General features: G+C 54.4%; 1 protein-coding gene across 3 annotated transcripts in view; it reads right to left on the bottom strand.

Moving 5' to 3' along the window:
- The window catches only part of LMO1 (LIM domain only 1), a 52,464-nt gene that overhangs the window by 15,082 nt on the left and 22,411 nt on the right, over positions 1–14,971 (bottom strand). For all 3 annotated transcript variants that reach the window (XM_059070144.2, XM_067039471.1, XM_067039472.1), the window contains one exon: positions 1,949–2,162. In XM_059070144.2, the coding sequence (XP_058926127.1) occupies positions 1,949–2,162 (214 nt within the window). The remainder of the gene's footprint in view (positions 1–1,948; positions 2,163–14,971) is intronic.

The following is a 14,971-nucleotide window of genomic DNA, read 5'->3' as shown; positions in this document are numbered from 1 at the left end:
TTTCTGCTACCAACTCATGGTGTGACTTGCCTAACTCCCTTTTCTTGAACCTCAGTTTATCCTGCTTTAAAATGGGAAGGCTGGACTAGATGATCCTGTTCAAAAGTGCTTCTAAAATAGGACTGATGCCAAAAGGAAGTTCCAAGGCCATCTGGCACAACGCCTCTTTGGGGCAGGCACCCCTCCTCTTAGCTGCTGGTTGCAAAGCTCTAAGGACAGGGAACTCACTCCTTCCCCATGTAGGCCAGTCCTTGGCTGAATGTTCCAGGGGTCTGAGCCAGCCAGGCCTCTGCTCTGCAGACTGGCAGAGCAAGCCCCAAGTGAGGCAAGGGGGCTGAGAGGCGGGCGGGAGGCCCTCTAATCCCTGATTTGTCCAGCTCAAGCTCGGGCGCCTGCAGATGAGCTTGGCTCCATTATTCATCAGCCTGAGCTGCCTGGTGGCTCAGATTAAGGCAGACAAAGGCTGGGCCAACAGCATCTGCTTGCCAAGAGGGGCCTTTCTAGCCACCAGTCCAATGAGAAGCGACTGCAGAGAGGCAGGCTCTGGACAGCCATTCTCTGGGGCTGAGCAGCTCAAGGAAGCCCCATACCCACGCCCACCACGGCCCACTGGCCCACCAGGCCCCGAAGTCTTTCCTGAGCCTCTGCCAGAGTCCAGGAGAATACCTTCAGGCTCCAGTAGCTGGCAGGGCCCAGGATGCTTGTGGATGCATCAGCTCTGTAGATGAGCCCATCCTGTACTGTGTGGTCTTCCCTCTCCAGCTCCTGTGGACTCGTCAGATGGTCTGCCACCTCCCCTCAACCTGGTAGGTTCAGCCCCCAGGTGATGTCCTAAACCTCCAGACTTGGAGACCCTTTCCAGGTTGTCGAGGGGTGAGTCCCCAGAAGCATCCTTAACCCCTCCTCCTGGCCTCAGCATCTCTCCTCCAGCCCCAGTCAGGAGCACTGAGTCACACATCCTGGTTTATAGCACCACTTAAAAAAAAAAAAAAAACTCCTGCAAAGGCAGAAGTTAAAAGAGAAGGTGCAGGCAGGTAAATCTTAGGCTCTTCGGGGAAATAGGGGAGTCTCTGCTGATAAACCCGCCCATCCCCCCGACATGCCCAGTCCTGAGCAGAGGAAGCCCCAGGAAGCCCTGGCCATGAGCTACTAATTAATGCGATGGGCCTTCCTTCCCCGCAAGGCCCTGCTGCCGCCCAGCAGCCTGCATGGGAGCCAAATGCAGATGCTGGGTCTCAGCCAAGGCCCCTGCTTTGTGGCCTCCTTCCAGCCTTGCTGATGTCATAGATGGCCTAAGGGAGGGTTAATTGGGGAGGAGAAGCTCCGAGGAATAGGATCCAGGTTGTGGAGGAGGGTGGGTGAGAGCTCTGAGGCATGCCAGGAGGGGAAGCGTTAGTCTTTTCACCATTCACAGAGGGGTAACCTGAGGTAGGGGAAGAGGTTCAGGACTAGTTCAAACCCAGGTCTTTAAGTTCCAACATCAGCAGCTCTTCTTCTAGGGTCTGGCTACCTACCAGGCTCCCCAGGCGTGGGGGTGTTTAATCCCAGGGCCCACCTGGAAGATGGGGAGCTGGGCCCTGGGGAGATCGACAAGGAGACCATCAGGCCAGAGGGGCCCAGGGAAGTCAGAGCTTCCCCACCTGCTCCTGGAAGCCCCTCCAGGGCGTCCCTTCCCAGATTTCAGGGACGGGGTGAGTCAAAAGCACCTGGCAAAGGCAGGGCCAGAGCCAGACTGGTGCCCTCGGGAAGTTTCTCTAGGGTGCCTCATGGTAACAGATGTGCCTGCCCAGGACCCGTGCTGGGCACTGAGTCCAAGGGGCAGGGCAGGGGTAAGGGTGAGGACAGGCAGGATGCTGGGGCTAGAGCAGGGCAGAGCGGTGCCAGCCTTGGAGGATGGGGCTTTCTGAGCAGAAGGGCTGGGGGGCGGATGGGGTGGGAGGCCGCCCACCTCAGGTAGTCGCGCCGGCACAGGATGAGGTTGGCCTTGGTGTAGAGCGTGGAGCCCACCTCGCCCAGGCGGCAGTCACAGCAGGCGCACTTGAGGCAGTCCTCGTGCCAGTATTTGTCCAGAGCCTTCAGCAGGTAGCGGTCCTTGATCTTGCGGTTGCAGCCTGCGCAGCCCTTCTGCTTCCCTTTGGGCTGGACGGAGAGCATTGGCATACCTGCGGATGGACAGACAGATAGACACGGTGGGCCCTGAGGCTCCCACCTCAGGGTACGTTCCTCTGCTTCTCTCTGCTGCCCCCTTCCAGAAGCCCTCCCTGTCTCGCCAGCAGCTATGTCCCCTGGGCCTGGGTCCCGCCCTGTGTGGGCTGCACGGCACGGCCTCCTCCCCTGCCCCGTGAAGGTCCTCCAGAAGCTGCGGGAGCCCCGCGTCTGCTCTGCTGCAGGGCACCCAGCTAGTCCTCAGGCCCACCTCCCTGAGTTGTTCCTCTCCATCCAGCCACTGTCCCCTGTGCCGTGTGATCCACGGTAGGCCTGAGGCCTCCTCATGCAGCCACCTTCCATTGGCTCTCTCGGCAGCCCTGAGAATGGAATCTCGGGCTTGGGTCCACTAGAACTCCCAGATCTTTTTGCCACCTCAAGACTTCCTCACACTGCTGTGTGCTTGACCATTTTAACCTAACACATCAGGCCACAGCCTCTTGATTGTGGAGGCGTCAAGAAGAAAGTGAGGGCTTCCCTGGTGGCGCAGTGGTTAAGAATCCGCCTGCCAATGCAGGGGACAAGGGTTCGTGCCCTGGTCGGGGAAGATCCCACATGCCGCGGAACAACTGAGCCCGTGCTCCACAACTGCTGAGCCTGCGCTCTAGAGCCTGCAAGTCACAGCTACTGAGCCTGCAAGCCTAGAGCCCCTGCTCTGCAACAAGAGAAGCCACCGCAATGAGAAGCCCGCACACCTCAGCGCAGAGTAGCCCCCGCTCGCCGTGACTAGAGAAAGCCTGCGCGCAGCAACGAAGACCAACGCCGCCAAAAATAAATAAATTTTAAAAAATAAAAAAATAATAAAAGAGAAGAAAGTGAGATGCTCCTGTGATACTCCCAGGGGGTAGCAGGAGCTCTGGAGCTCCTGGTCAGTGCTTGGGGAGGTAGCCAGGCCTGGCCTAGTTGACGCTTTCCTCAGGAATGTTTCTAGCTAGATTCAAACTTCCTACCTGCCCTAGCCTGAGGAAGGGGAGCGTCGGTGCCCCAGCATCCTTGCTCATCCTACCAGGATAATCTTGGAGACACTGGCCCTCTCCCAGGGCCCATATGAGCTTCCCGACATACAAGAAAGTGGTAAGTACAAAAGACAGGAATCGCAGCATGGCCTTGACCGGAGGGAGGGGCAGACCTCCCACCAGGCAAGCATGTACACTCAGGCATACCCCATACACACAGGCAAGGTGTGCAGGCGTGGGCATGTGCGTGCAGAGGCACAGGCTCCTAGCCCCCGGCCCTGAGGCCATAGGGAGGGGCAGTTGAGAAGGAGGTGGGGACAGATGTTGTCTGGGAACCTGGACATCCACGTGGAGTCCTGAGGCTCGAGGGTTGTGAAGACTAGGCTTGGAGGGAAGTGCGCAGAGTCTCAGAGCCCAGCTGGACGGTGGGGTTGCCTTGCACTTGTCTAAGTCTAAGCGACCCTCACAAGGGCTCAGATGGGTTGAGGGGTCACCGCTGGGGGGAACAGCCCATGCCCTCCTGCCTCCTTGGGTTTCCAGCAAGCCCCCGAAGACTCCCCCCACCCCACCTCCGGGCCCGAGGTCTCCAACAGGACCCCTGCACTCCCCAGGGCTCTGGGTTCAGCTCCCATTCCCTGGCATCCCTCCTCTCCCTCCCTCTCCCTCACTGCCCCCAGCCCGGAGTCAGAGCTGCTTCCTTTCCCTTCCCTTTTCTGGGTTGTGACCCTTCCTCAGGCTCCAGGAGAGAACCAGCTTCCAAAGGACCTCAGTCTCAGAATCCACAGATGTCAGGTGAGAGGGGCCCCCAGAGTTCATACAGGCAAATGCTCTCATTCTACAAATGGGGGAAGTGAGGCCCAGCCAGTCCAAAGAGCTAGTGTAAGCCACTGATCAGGCTGGCCTCTGGGGTTCTTCCTCCCTCCTATGCTCTTTCTCAGCCTCGCTGCCTCCTCAGACTTCTCTTGGAGAGGCTGCGGCCCCCCAGCACCCAGGAGCAGCAGGACAGGTGAGGGCAGGAAGGGGGCAGCGCATCCTCCCTCCTCCAGTGCCCGCGGGGCCCATCTGTTAGCTGGGAAGTTTGCTGCCTAATTTCCCTAATGCAGCTCTACAGGTTAATTGGTCTGAGACAGCGATGGGGCTCAGGGCGACTGTGTCCTCAGGCCCACCTGTGTCTCCTCGGACAGGGGCCAGCCCGGTCACAGAGCTCAGGGGAGCCCAGAGAGGCCGCTGGGGGAGCAGGTCCACCCGAGAGCCAAGGGGGGGCCTGAGAGGCTCCTTCCTCGGCCTGGCCTACAGGGATCAAATGGGGGAGGGGTTCAAAGAGCTGGATATGGAAAGGTCTGGGGGCTCCCAGGGTAAAACTACTGTCCCTGGGGCCTGTGGAAGGAGCACGCAGCCAGCATAGCTATGCATATACATTCCAGCTTGGAAAACCCCAGACCAAGCCTCTCTCTAGTCCCCCCACGGCTGATTTTCCCCTCGCTCCCCAGAGCTAGCAGCAGGCCTGGCTCCCTTCCCAGCAGCCCTGAGCCCTCCCAGGGCTCTATACTAGTGCTATCACTGGGAGGGGGGTGAGTGTCTGGAACATCATTACTCAGGGGATACATCTGGCCCACTAAGTTATGCCCCCGAATGAAGGGGGATCCCGGCACTAGGAGCGTCTGTCCTGCTCCACCTTCCATCTGGCCTGGCTCCTAGAGAGGCTGGGCCTGCAGGGCTATGGACCACATGGTCGCCAGTAATTCCATCACCAGTGGGACCGAGTACCTAGAGGATGCAGGGAGGATATGGGGAGCAAAGCCACACGCTGCCCCAGGTCCCCCACCTGGCATACGGCAAGTGCTCTGTAAGGCCTGAATACCCTGCTTTAGGGAGCTGGACTCTGCTTCCTGGGCCCTGGAGAACTCTTTAAGAAGCAACGTGGCTTCTGCCAGTGTCTGATGTCCACTGAGACACAGAAGACCAGGCCCAGCCTGGCTGAGGAGGTCCCAGAGCATCTGGGGACCTTGAGCTTTCTTCGCCTGGGAAGGCTGAGGTCCTGGGAGAAGTCTGACTCACCCCTCCCTTCTTTACCGAGCACCCACCCTGTTTGCTCTCACTGGGCTAGTCCAGGAGACTTGAAAACACTCCTGGAAAAGTGAAGGGGCTTTAAGGGGGGCATCTATAGTCTCCTTCTCCCAAATAGAGCAAGATGTTCCCCAGAGGGTCTGGGTTCTCCCTTCCTGTCCTGCCTCCCCAGCTCCCACCCAGCCTGCCTGTCAGCCCTGCAGACACCTCTTCCCTCCCTCCCTCCCCTGCCGGGCTCTGGGAGCTGAGCCTCGGGCCATGCACTTTCCATTAAGGAGATAGCATCCCTTTGCTGAAGTCCATTTGGGATCCATTTTAGTGTTATCTAAAAATCAAATCTACATGGTAATCCTTTTAATGTACTCCTGACTTTAGAAAAAAAACAGCTTTGTGCTCCTTCAGGAAAGGTTTTAAAGCATTACCCAGTAATTACTACTCACCCATGAAAACACTGATATTTTACAATGGATGATGTTTGCCCCTGCATGCGTGTGTGGGCTCACGCTCGGAGGCACACACGGGACCCAGCAAAATAAACCAATTCACTCAGCCCGTGTGTTCCCCCAAAACTCGGGGTGTGAGGGGGACAACATCTGCGAGGAGATGGGCCAGACTCCTACCCCGCCTCTACCCCGGGCGGGCTGATGGTGGAAGGAGGCAGCCTCGCAGTCTGACTCATCCGGCTGCCAGACACTTACCCTCAGCTCTTTAATCTGGGGAAAAGCCAGACAGTCCGGGTGACCGGGAGGCACTGCCAGAGGTCATTCAGCTCTTCCCGCATCCTCGAGAGTGGTCTGCCAGGCCCGACCCAAGTCCTCAGCAACTCCCACCCACCTATCCCAGGACAGCGTGTCCCTCAGATGGGACTTCTCTAAGGTGCCAAGGCCACCGGCGCCCGGCCCCACCTACGCCTCCAGTTTGGACAGCACACTGAGCCTGGCTGTGGAGCACTCTCTCTGCTTGCAGTGAGCTCCTCTGAGGCAGGTCCTCCTCCCCAGAATGCCCACCCCATCCTGCCCCGTGTCACTCCAGGTCATGCCCTGTGACTCCCCTTCTGGAAGCCACTGTGGCCACCACTGGGAACTCTACCTGGCATTTGAGGCCCCTCCCACATGCCGGCACCTCCTGCCTGGCACTGCTGCCTCTGCTCCCTGTAGAATCCCAGGAATAATATCCCTTTCCACCCTGCAAATGAATCTCATTTGCTTCTGCCCTAGAGCCTTCCCTCCGCCATTGCTCCAGGAAGAAATGCCTTGTCCTGCCTGCCCCACTTTTCCCCAAAGGTCAGAGTCAATGGTGGAGTTGAGGCTAAGAGCACAGACTTTGAACTCAGAGAACCTACTTTCCAATCTGGGAACTGCCCCAAGCAGCTGGAGGGCTTGGCACAAACCCCTTTACCTTTCCAACTGTCATCTGTGAAATGGGGCCATACTAGTCTCCTTCCACCCGACTATAGTGAGGGTAGAATAAGGTTCTGCAGAGGAAGCCACAGCACAGGGTCTGGCAGCCAGCTGAGACCAACAAACAGGAATTGGTATATTGTTAACATGCACCCTGGGATGCCTTTCCTGTTCTGACACTTGTTTTTTTGCTCTTTTAACTTTTTATCTTGACATTCCAAACTTCCAGATTTTGCAAGAATAGAAAGAATTCCTGTATACCCTTTACCCCGATTCTCTAAATATGAACATTTTGCCATATTTGCTTTATCCTTCTCTGTGTATCTATCCATCTCCCTCCCTCCCTCCCTCCCTTTCTTTAATTCTTTTCCTGACTCATCTGAGAGTTGGTTTTAGACATGAAGCCCCTATACCCCTAAATACTTTGGTTTGATTTCCTGAGAGCAAGGACATTCTCTCACGTAACTCCAGTACAATGATCAAAACCAGGAAATTATCATTGATCTAATACTATTATCTATCCATTCAGATTTAGTCAGTTCCCCCAATATCTTTTATGGCAAAATAAAAGTCTGGATCACACATTTCATTCAGCTGTCAAGTTCAGTCTACTTAAATCTGGAAGAATTCCTAAGCCTTTCTTTGTGTTTCAAGACACTAGCATTTTTGAAGAGTATGGGCCAGTTATTATGGAGTTTCCTTCACTTGGGGTTTATCTGACACCTTTGGCTATATGACCTTAACTCCTCTGTACCTTTTTGTTATAAAATGAATATGAGAATAGCCCTCATAGAGTTTCCGTGAGGAATCCAGGAGCTAATATGTGTGAAGTGCTCAAAAGTTAGCTCCGATTGGTGTCACGCCATTCAGCACACGGGGAAGGATGACCTTAGTCACAGCTCCATCTCAGGCCGCTACAACAGTGATGGGCACGTTTGGAGGAGAATTACCTGATTTGAAAGTGCAACCATGGTTAAAGTCATGCAGGCACTGGTTAGAGTCCAGCCTTACCCAAAGGATAGTCTAGTGGCCACTGCAAATGTGTACAGGAGGTCAACCCCATCTGTCCCACAGGCTGCTTCAGGGACCAGTCAGAGGAGAAGGGGGCTGTGGCAGCTCAGGGGGTGACAGTTCAGGGCAGGTCCCTCTGTGTGCCCTGGGAGGCCTGGGGCACAGGCAGGTGTAGGCTTGGGATTTCTCATCATCTCTCCATACGCCTCAGTACTGTTCCAAATCCGTGCCCACATGGCAAAACACAGCTGCCCAGCACAGTGCTGGAGCTTCCTTTTCTCACACTGGAGGACAAGCAGGAAGCCTAGGCTGGACTCTTCTGGGGGCTAAGGGCATTCTGCAGGGAGATATCACTGACTGAACACTGAGCAGTGCTCAGCTCACAACTGCTTTATGAGACGGGTACCATGCAGGCCCCATTCCTGTCTACTGTTGACACGTTTTCCCCCCCTGAGTCTGTCCTAGGCTCTGCTGGTGGCGTGGGGCACCTGCCCCTCCTGCAGGCAGATAGAGCAGGGGCTCCATGGATCAGCTCCTGTCCGGCCTCCTGTGTGGAGCCCTGTTCTTGATCCTGGATAAATCACTGTGGCTCTCAAGGCCTGTCTGCCTCCCCACCTGCACAGTGGGAATGATTCTAGCATGTACTTCTAAGGATGTCCTCATGCGTATGTAGGATGAGACCTTGCATTAAATGCACCTCTTTCATCACAGAAACCAGCAAATACCCTTCCAGATGAAACCTATTCCCATTTTAACAATGGGAAAACTAAGGCACAAGAAAGGTTGTGGCTTGTCATGGGTCACACAGAATGAGACAGAGCTGGGATTTGAACCCTGGCAGGCTGTCCTCAGGGCCCGAGCACTGGAGACAACTGCTCTGATGCCAGGCGGGGTGCTGCTTACCTTGAGATGCTAGTAGACCATGGAGGGAGACATCACAGAGATTAGGAGACACAGAAGGTGTGCACATGCAGGTCACACGTGCAAACATACACAGCTGCACACATACTTTCACACATACGTGTAATCACACACATGCGTACAAGGTCCACGAGAGGCGGGACCGTGTCTGCTTATTCTCCCCAGAACAGCTTCATTCCAGGCTCCAGCACAGCGCTAGCATACAGTAGGTGCTCAGTAAGTTGCATGAAAAGACACACCCCTGCATCCAAGGATACGGATGCATGGGTGTCACATAAAAATATACACACATATGCCTGAGCAGTCACATGCACATTTACTGCCTTTTAAAAAACTACACTTCCAAAAAGTGGATCGTAGCTATAAATCAACCTCTGATTTGAACAAAACCCACGAATGAGAGGCCTGGTGCTCTGTTTTTAATTCCACTTTCCCCAGGAAATTGAGGAGCACAAGCCCTGAGGTTTCGCCCACATGGACCCATGCAAAGCAGGGGAAATTATCCAGAAGTGATCAGTCCCACAATCATCACACCCATGTCAGCTGCTGGAGGGGTAGGGTCTGGGTCCCTGCCACCTGCAAGGTGCTTGTACCCAGCAGGGCCCACACCCGGGCCTGGAACTGCAGAGTAGGATCCCAAACAGAGCCAGCCAGCGGCCCCTCCTCGGCATCAATCCTGTTTAATAAGGAAATTTGAAAGTGTAATCTAATTTTGCAGAATCTCTTTAAATCTCGTTTTCTCAGAAGTAACTTCATTTCGCACGGACACATCCAGCCTCGTGCGAAGGCCTCCATTTCACACCAGTTTTATCTCCACAATTTCTCGTCTCACTGCACTCCTATCCCGGGGCCTTGCCATGCACCAGGCGAGGCCTGAACTAATAGCATTTCCTACTCATTTGGAATCAAAAGCCAACGAGAACAACTGTTGAAGCGCACGGCTACAGCCACCTAGAGCGTGCTCTTTACTGCCCTGTGCACAACCCCTCGCCGGTAGCTGCTCATTGGATTTGATGAGGGAGGGAAGTGGGGTTCCTGTGGCCTCCAACTCCCCTAGGGGTTGGGGGGCTCAGCTCCCGGGATGGCGGTCAGCGCTGCGGGGGGACGGACCCCTTTGACTCTAGCAGCGCCCCTCAAGGGGCTCCGAGAGAAGAGGCAGGCAGGTACAACTGACGGTGGTCCCTGCAGACAAGATGGCCTCAGCTGGAATTCTGACTCGATCACTCCCCAGCTCTGCCTCAATATACTCACCTGCTAAATGAGAACAGACTACTTTAAAGGATTATTTGGAGGACTGAATTAGATAATGGACATGAAATACTTATAACAATGTTGGACACAGTAGCTTAAAAAAAAATCAACAAAGAAAACTTATGCACATCTGATGACCCCCTAATTCTCTTTCTAGGTATGCGCCCAACAGAAATGAGAGCTTATATCCACCAAAAGAGACGTACGACGATGTTCGTAGCAGTTTTCTTCATAATAGCCCCAAACTGAAAGCTACACAGATGTCCATCAACAGTCAAATGGATAATAAATTACGCAATGGTCATACAATAGAATAGTACACAGCAATGATAAAGAATGGATCACCAATACACACCACAATATGCTTTAATCAGACAATATAATGTGGAACAAAAGAAGCCAGACACAGAAAGGTAGATACTGTATCATTCTATTTATAGGTAATTCCCAAACAGAAAACCGATCCATGGTGATCAATGTCAGAATAATGGGGTGTATCATCACCTGGCAGGAGGTGTGAGGAAGCCTGCTGAGGTCCTGGAAATGTCCCTTATCTTGATCTGGGTGGTGTCTAAATGGGTGCATACATACAGAAAACTTCACTGAACTGAACATTTGAGATTTGTGCCTTTTACGGCATATATATGATACCTCAGCAACAACAAAAAAACTAAGAAGGAGACCCCTCAGTCTCTGTCAAGACTTTTTATGGCTCTTCGTAAAACCTACCACTTACCCACTGTTCACTACATCTGTTGTCTCAGTGAATCCTCATTTTAACCCTGAGGCACTAAATGATTACCCCACTCAACAGAGGCCCAGAGAGGTTCAGGCCATTACCCAAGTTCACATAGCTGACAGGTGGCAGGGGGAGGACTGGAGTCCGGGCCCGCCAGAATCCAGAGTTCCGTTTCTCACCCAGAACACACCCCGTGGCCTCCCTGAACAGCCCAGGTGAAGAAGGTTTGCTGGGGCAGCATCTGGGTTCTCCTGTGCAGCCTGGACACAGGTGATGCTAGGGCGGGACTCTGGGAGGCAAGCTTAGAGCAGGGCCCGGACTAAGACCAGGAGGAATGACAGGCAGTGCACTGTCTCCAGGCTCTGGTGGGTCACAGGCTATTGCTTCTCACCTGTTGTTCCTTCAGAAGCTATTGCTGCTGTAGGATCTTGAAAGGGCTTCTGGCAGGGCCAGAAAGGGGACACAGACCAGAATCTAAGGACAAAGACAGCACAGGGGCTGGGAAGGGAGCAGGAAGGCCATGCGGAGGCAGAGCAGAGATGTTTGCATCGCAGCCTTGAGAGAGGTGAAGAAGCCTCATTGGGGAGAGCTGAGCTGTGAGGGGAGAGCTGGTGGCTCCAGACCCAGAGCCACAAGAGTCGGGAAGCCTCAGTCGACAGCCAGGGGCTCTGTGTGAATGAGGGGAGAGGGGAGGGTGTGGGGGGGAGCTGGAGAGGGGCCCGGTCGAAGGTAAGAAATGTAAAGGGGGGTCCAGCAAACGCTTGCCGTCTCTGAAGTGCCAAGTTCCTCCTGGTCTCCACAGATCACCACAGTAGAGGATGAAGGAAAGCACTGTCCAGTCCCATCCCCAAACAACTGCGGCCTTTGACCACATGACAACACCTCGCACCGAAAGCCTACTACCGGCCAAATGCTTTATATTCGTTAACGCTCTTTCTCATCATGCCCCTGGGAAATCACACAAGCGGCCCAGGGGCATCCTGTGAGTGGCCAAGCAGGGCTTTGGACCCAGGCTGCTGGCCAGGAAGTACCCAACCCCCTTCCTGCTCTCTCTAGAGGCAGCATCGTGTCATTTTTTTCCTAAGCGATGGGGTAAGTGAATTTCTGCTTGGACCCAAACTGGGCCCTGACAAAAGAAGGCAGCTCTGAAACACACACCTGACAGGGACAAATCAGGGAAGGATGGGCCTCTGGTCCCCAGTATCCCCCCAGAGGACCCATTTCCTATGCAGCAGTCCGAAGCAGCAGGCATTTCTGCAGCAGGTTCTGGCAGAGACAAACATCCTGAGGAATGGTGGGTCCAGAAGCCTAAGCCCACGGGGACCTTCCAGTGTGGAGGGATGGAGGGGCTGAGGAGTTTCCACACAGACCTCACGGGTCTTCCTTGCTGAGGGAAGCTGAACCCAGCACAGCCTGCTAAGCCGTTGGGCAACGGCTTTAGGGGACCCAGTCGATAACTTGAAGGGGACCTGCACAACGCACCGAGAGACATGGGAGCAGCTGCAAACAGAATCTGAGGGGCACTTTGAAACATCAGAAGCTGCATGTGCTCTTTGGAGTTTGTCACAGGGAATGATGCCTACGTTAACTGCATAGTTATCTGCAATGTGTGCTCCTCCGGCACGGGTGTAGGCCTTCTCTTCTCATCCTCAGTTTGTCCCTTTAAAGCCCCAGACACATCTAGAAAGCAACAGATCCAAAATAGGACTCTAGATCTCCTCCCCCAAAACCTGTACCCTTACTCAGGGCTTCCCCACACAGTCCTAACACCATCATCCAGCCAGGTGCTCAGGCCAGAAACTCAGAGTCATCTTCAGATCTTCCGTCATCCTCATCCCCTATTCCTTGCTTGGTCCCCACCCTGTCTCACCTGCTTCTTTCCATTTCCAGAGCCACCACTATCTTTCACTGCACTATCAACTAAGCACCCCACCAGCTTCTTGTTTAGTATCTCCAATCCAGCTTCAAACAGCAGCTGGAGAAATCTTTCAAAACAAAGTAGGTCAGGTCACTGCTCAGCTTGAAACCCTTCCTTAACTTCCAGTGGGCTGGGAATATCATCCACACTCTTCATTAAGCCCATGATATCCTTATGTGGTCTGGCCTCTGCTCCTCCACCTGCAATGTGCTTCAGCTACACTCCAGATCTCCCTTCTGCCTCAGGGCCTTTGCACCTGCTGTTTCCCTCTTCCCAGAACACCCTTCCTTGTCTCTTCATGTGCTTGGCTCCTCATTTGGGGGCTTCAGCTTAAATATCATCTCGGAGAGGCCAGCCTTGATCTCTTTATTTCCTTATTTAAATGACTCCCTGGTCATTTCCTTCTCAGTTTTTTTACCACAATCTGTAATTGCTTTACTTTCTTGTGATTTTACCTAAGAAAATGTTTAAGAATTTTTTTAATAAGAATGTAAGCCCCATGAAGGCCTATTTGGGGGCCTCTGTCTTGTTCACCACTGTGTCCCCAGGGCTGAACCCCATAGCGGTCACTTTTTAACCAGTTTTTTAATCAATTCGGTTAATGAATGAAGAGACTGAACGGAATCTATCCAGATACTACTGGCAAGAGTCTGCTGGGCAGAGTGTGCTGACGCAGACAGGCAGGCTTCCCAGAGATGCGAGCCTTAATCTGGCTCGGTGCTGCCCCGTACCACACACCTGTAGCTACGCAGCTCTAAGAAACAAATGCAGATTCAACTGTGGCAGTGCCTAGGTCCTGCCTGCCACTATCTGGAATTTGAATAGGCCCACCCCTGGGCTCTAGCTGAGAAATGATTGCTCCTGTGCAAATATAAACCCTCTACTCCTTAGATAAAGGGGCAGCAATCCTGTCCTTCAGCCCTGCAGACCCATGAGGAATGAAGCCCCCCTCAGTGCCTCTCCTCATGCGTAAATACTACATCCCAACTCCTGGTTGCAGTGGAGTCCTGGAGCTCAGGCATCTGTGTAAGCTTGGCAGTTCAGTCTTTCCCTTTGTACCTGTGGCCAGGGCACCACTCCTCCCTGGCATAGACCTATAGCCCCCGCAACTCTCCACTTGAGGGTCCTTTTGGCTTTAACGATGTAACCCACTCCCCGCAGCCCACCTAGTGTGAGCCTCTGAGGACCAGTAGGAGGAAAAAGCCCCTGAAGTTTGCTACAGAAAATCCCCAGGTCCCAAGTCTTTCTCTATCTGTAGCCTCCTCCAAGCCCCATCCCGTCCTGGGCTGCTGGAGCCAGCCCCCAGAGCCCTTGGCAGGATGCTGCTTGGAGCTGCACAGCTATGGGAACCAGCGGGAAGCGTCTGGAAGCTGCATATTCCCCAGACAGCAACTCAGCTGCTCCCTGGGCACCCGGAAAGCCCACCACACCCATCTAATGAAACATGGCTCTCAAGGGGCCTGCAGTCTCCACAGAGGAGGAGGAGGGCACTGATTCTCAGAGGAGTCTCAATTTCACAGCAACAGAGACGCGAGCACCAATGCGCTGAACCAGAAAACGAGAGTCTGGCGGGAGCTGCAGACACACCGTGAGCGCCAGGGGATCGGAGATTAGGGCCCTTCAAAATCAATTTTGAATTCAAACTTTTAAATGTGTTCTCTAGACACAAGGAGGGGACCCTCCAGGCAGGCTTGGTCTAGCCAGCTGCTGGGTCCTGGTTGCTTCTCAAAGCAGCCGGGGCCCACCTGCTAGCCACTGGGCTGCGTGAGGGAGGGAAAGGTGAGGGAGCGCCTTCGGCTCTTGTGGACCCAGCACGACCTCGGGGTACTTGCCTGAGGTGCTGTCCTGGGGCTACCTGCTGAGGCCTTGGGGGCTGCTCCCCCCTGCTTTGCAGACCCGGATGAAAAGAGCCGAAGGCAAGGCCCACGTGAGCTAGATCCCCGCGCACCCCCAACCTGGCTGAGGAGGCTCATGGGGCCCCAGTGGATGAAGCTGTTCAGAACATGAGCTTTGGCGTCAGACAGGCAGGGATTTGTATCCTGGAGCAGCCATGGGCTCTTAGGGAGAAGGTATTGGTTCAGAAGTGAATTTCCCTTCAAGAAACCTGGTGGGAGAAAGCCTGCTGTGAGGGTCTTGGAGTGCAGGCCCTGGGAAGTGAGAGTGGTCTGAAGCGCCCAGTGCAAAGGGAGAGAAAGCATTACAGGGTAGCCAGGCTGCTGGGAAGGCTGCTGTGGCCACAGGCTGCATGATCTGAGGCATGGTATCTGTAGCCAGGGAGCTGACAATCACGCTGCCTGTCACCTGTCAGACCATGCATGGCATCCTGAGCACCATCCTGGCCCTGCACTGCGAGGTGGGTGGGGACACACGGGGCAGCAGGCCTCAGCAGGAAGCGGAGCAGAACAGACTGCTCCAGCCAAACCTAGGAGGAGGGCCTTGGGACGCCTGCAGGTAGAGGATGCTCCTGGCAGCCCCTGTTCTTGCCGGGGTTCCTGCTAAGCCA

The sequence above is a fragment of the Kogia breviceps genome, chromosome 7, assembly GCF_026419965.1.
Source record: "Kogia breviceps isolate mKogBre1 chromosome 7, mKogBre1 haplotype 1, whole genome shotgun sequence".
Classification (NCBI taxonomy): Eukaryota; Metazoa; Chordata; class Mammalia; order Artiodactyla; family Physeteridae; genus Kogia; species Kogia breviceps.
Note: the sequence above shows the minus strand (reverse complement) of the source record. Positions and strands in the feature narration are given on the sequence as shown.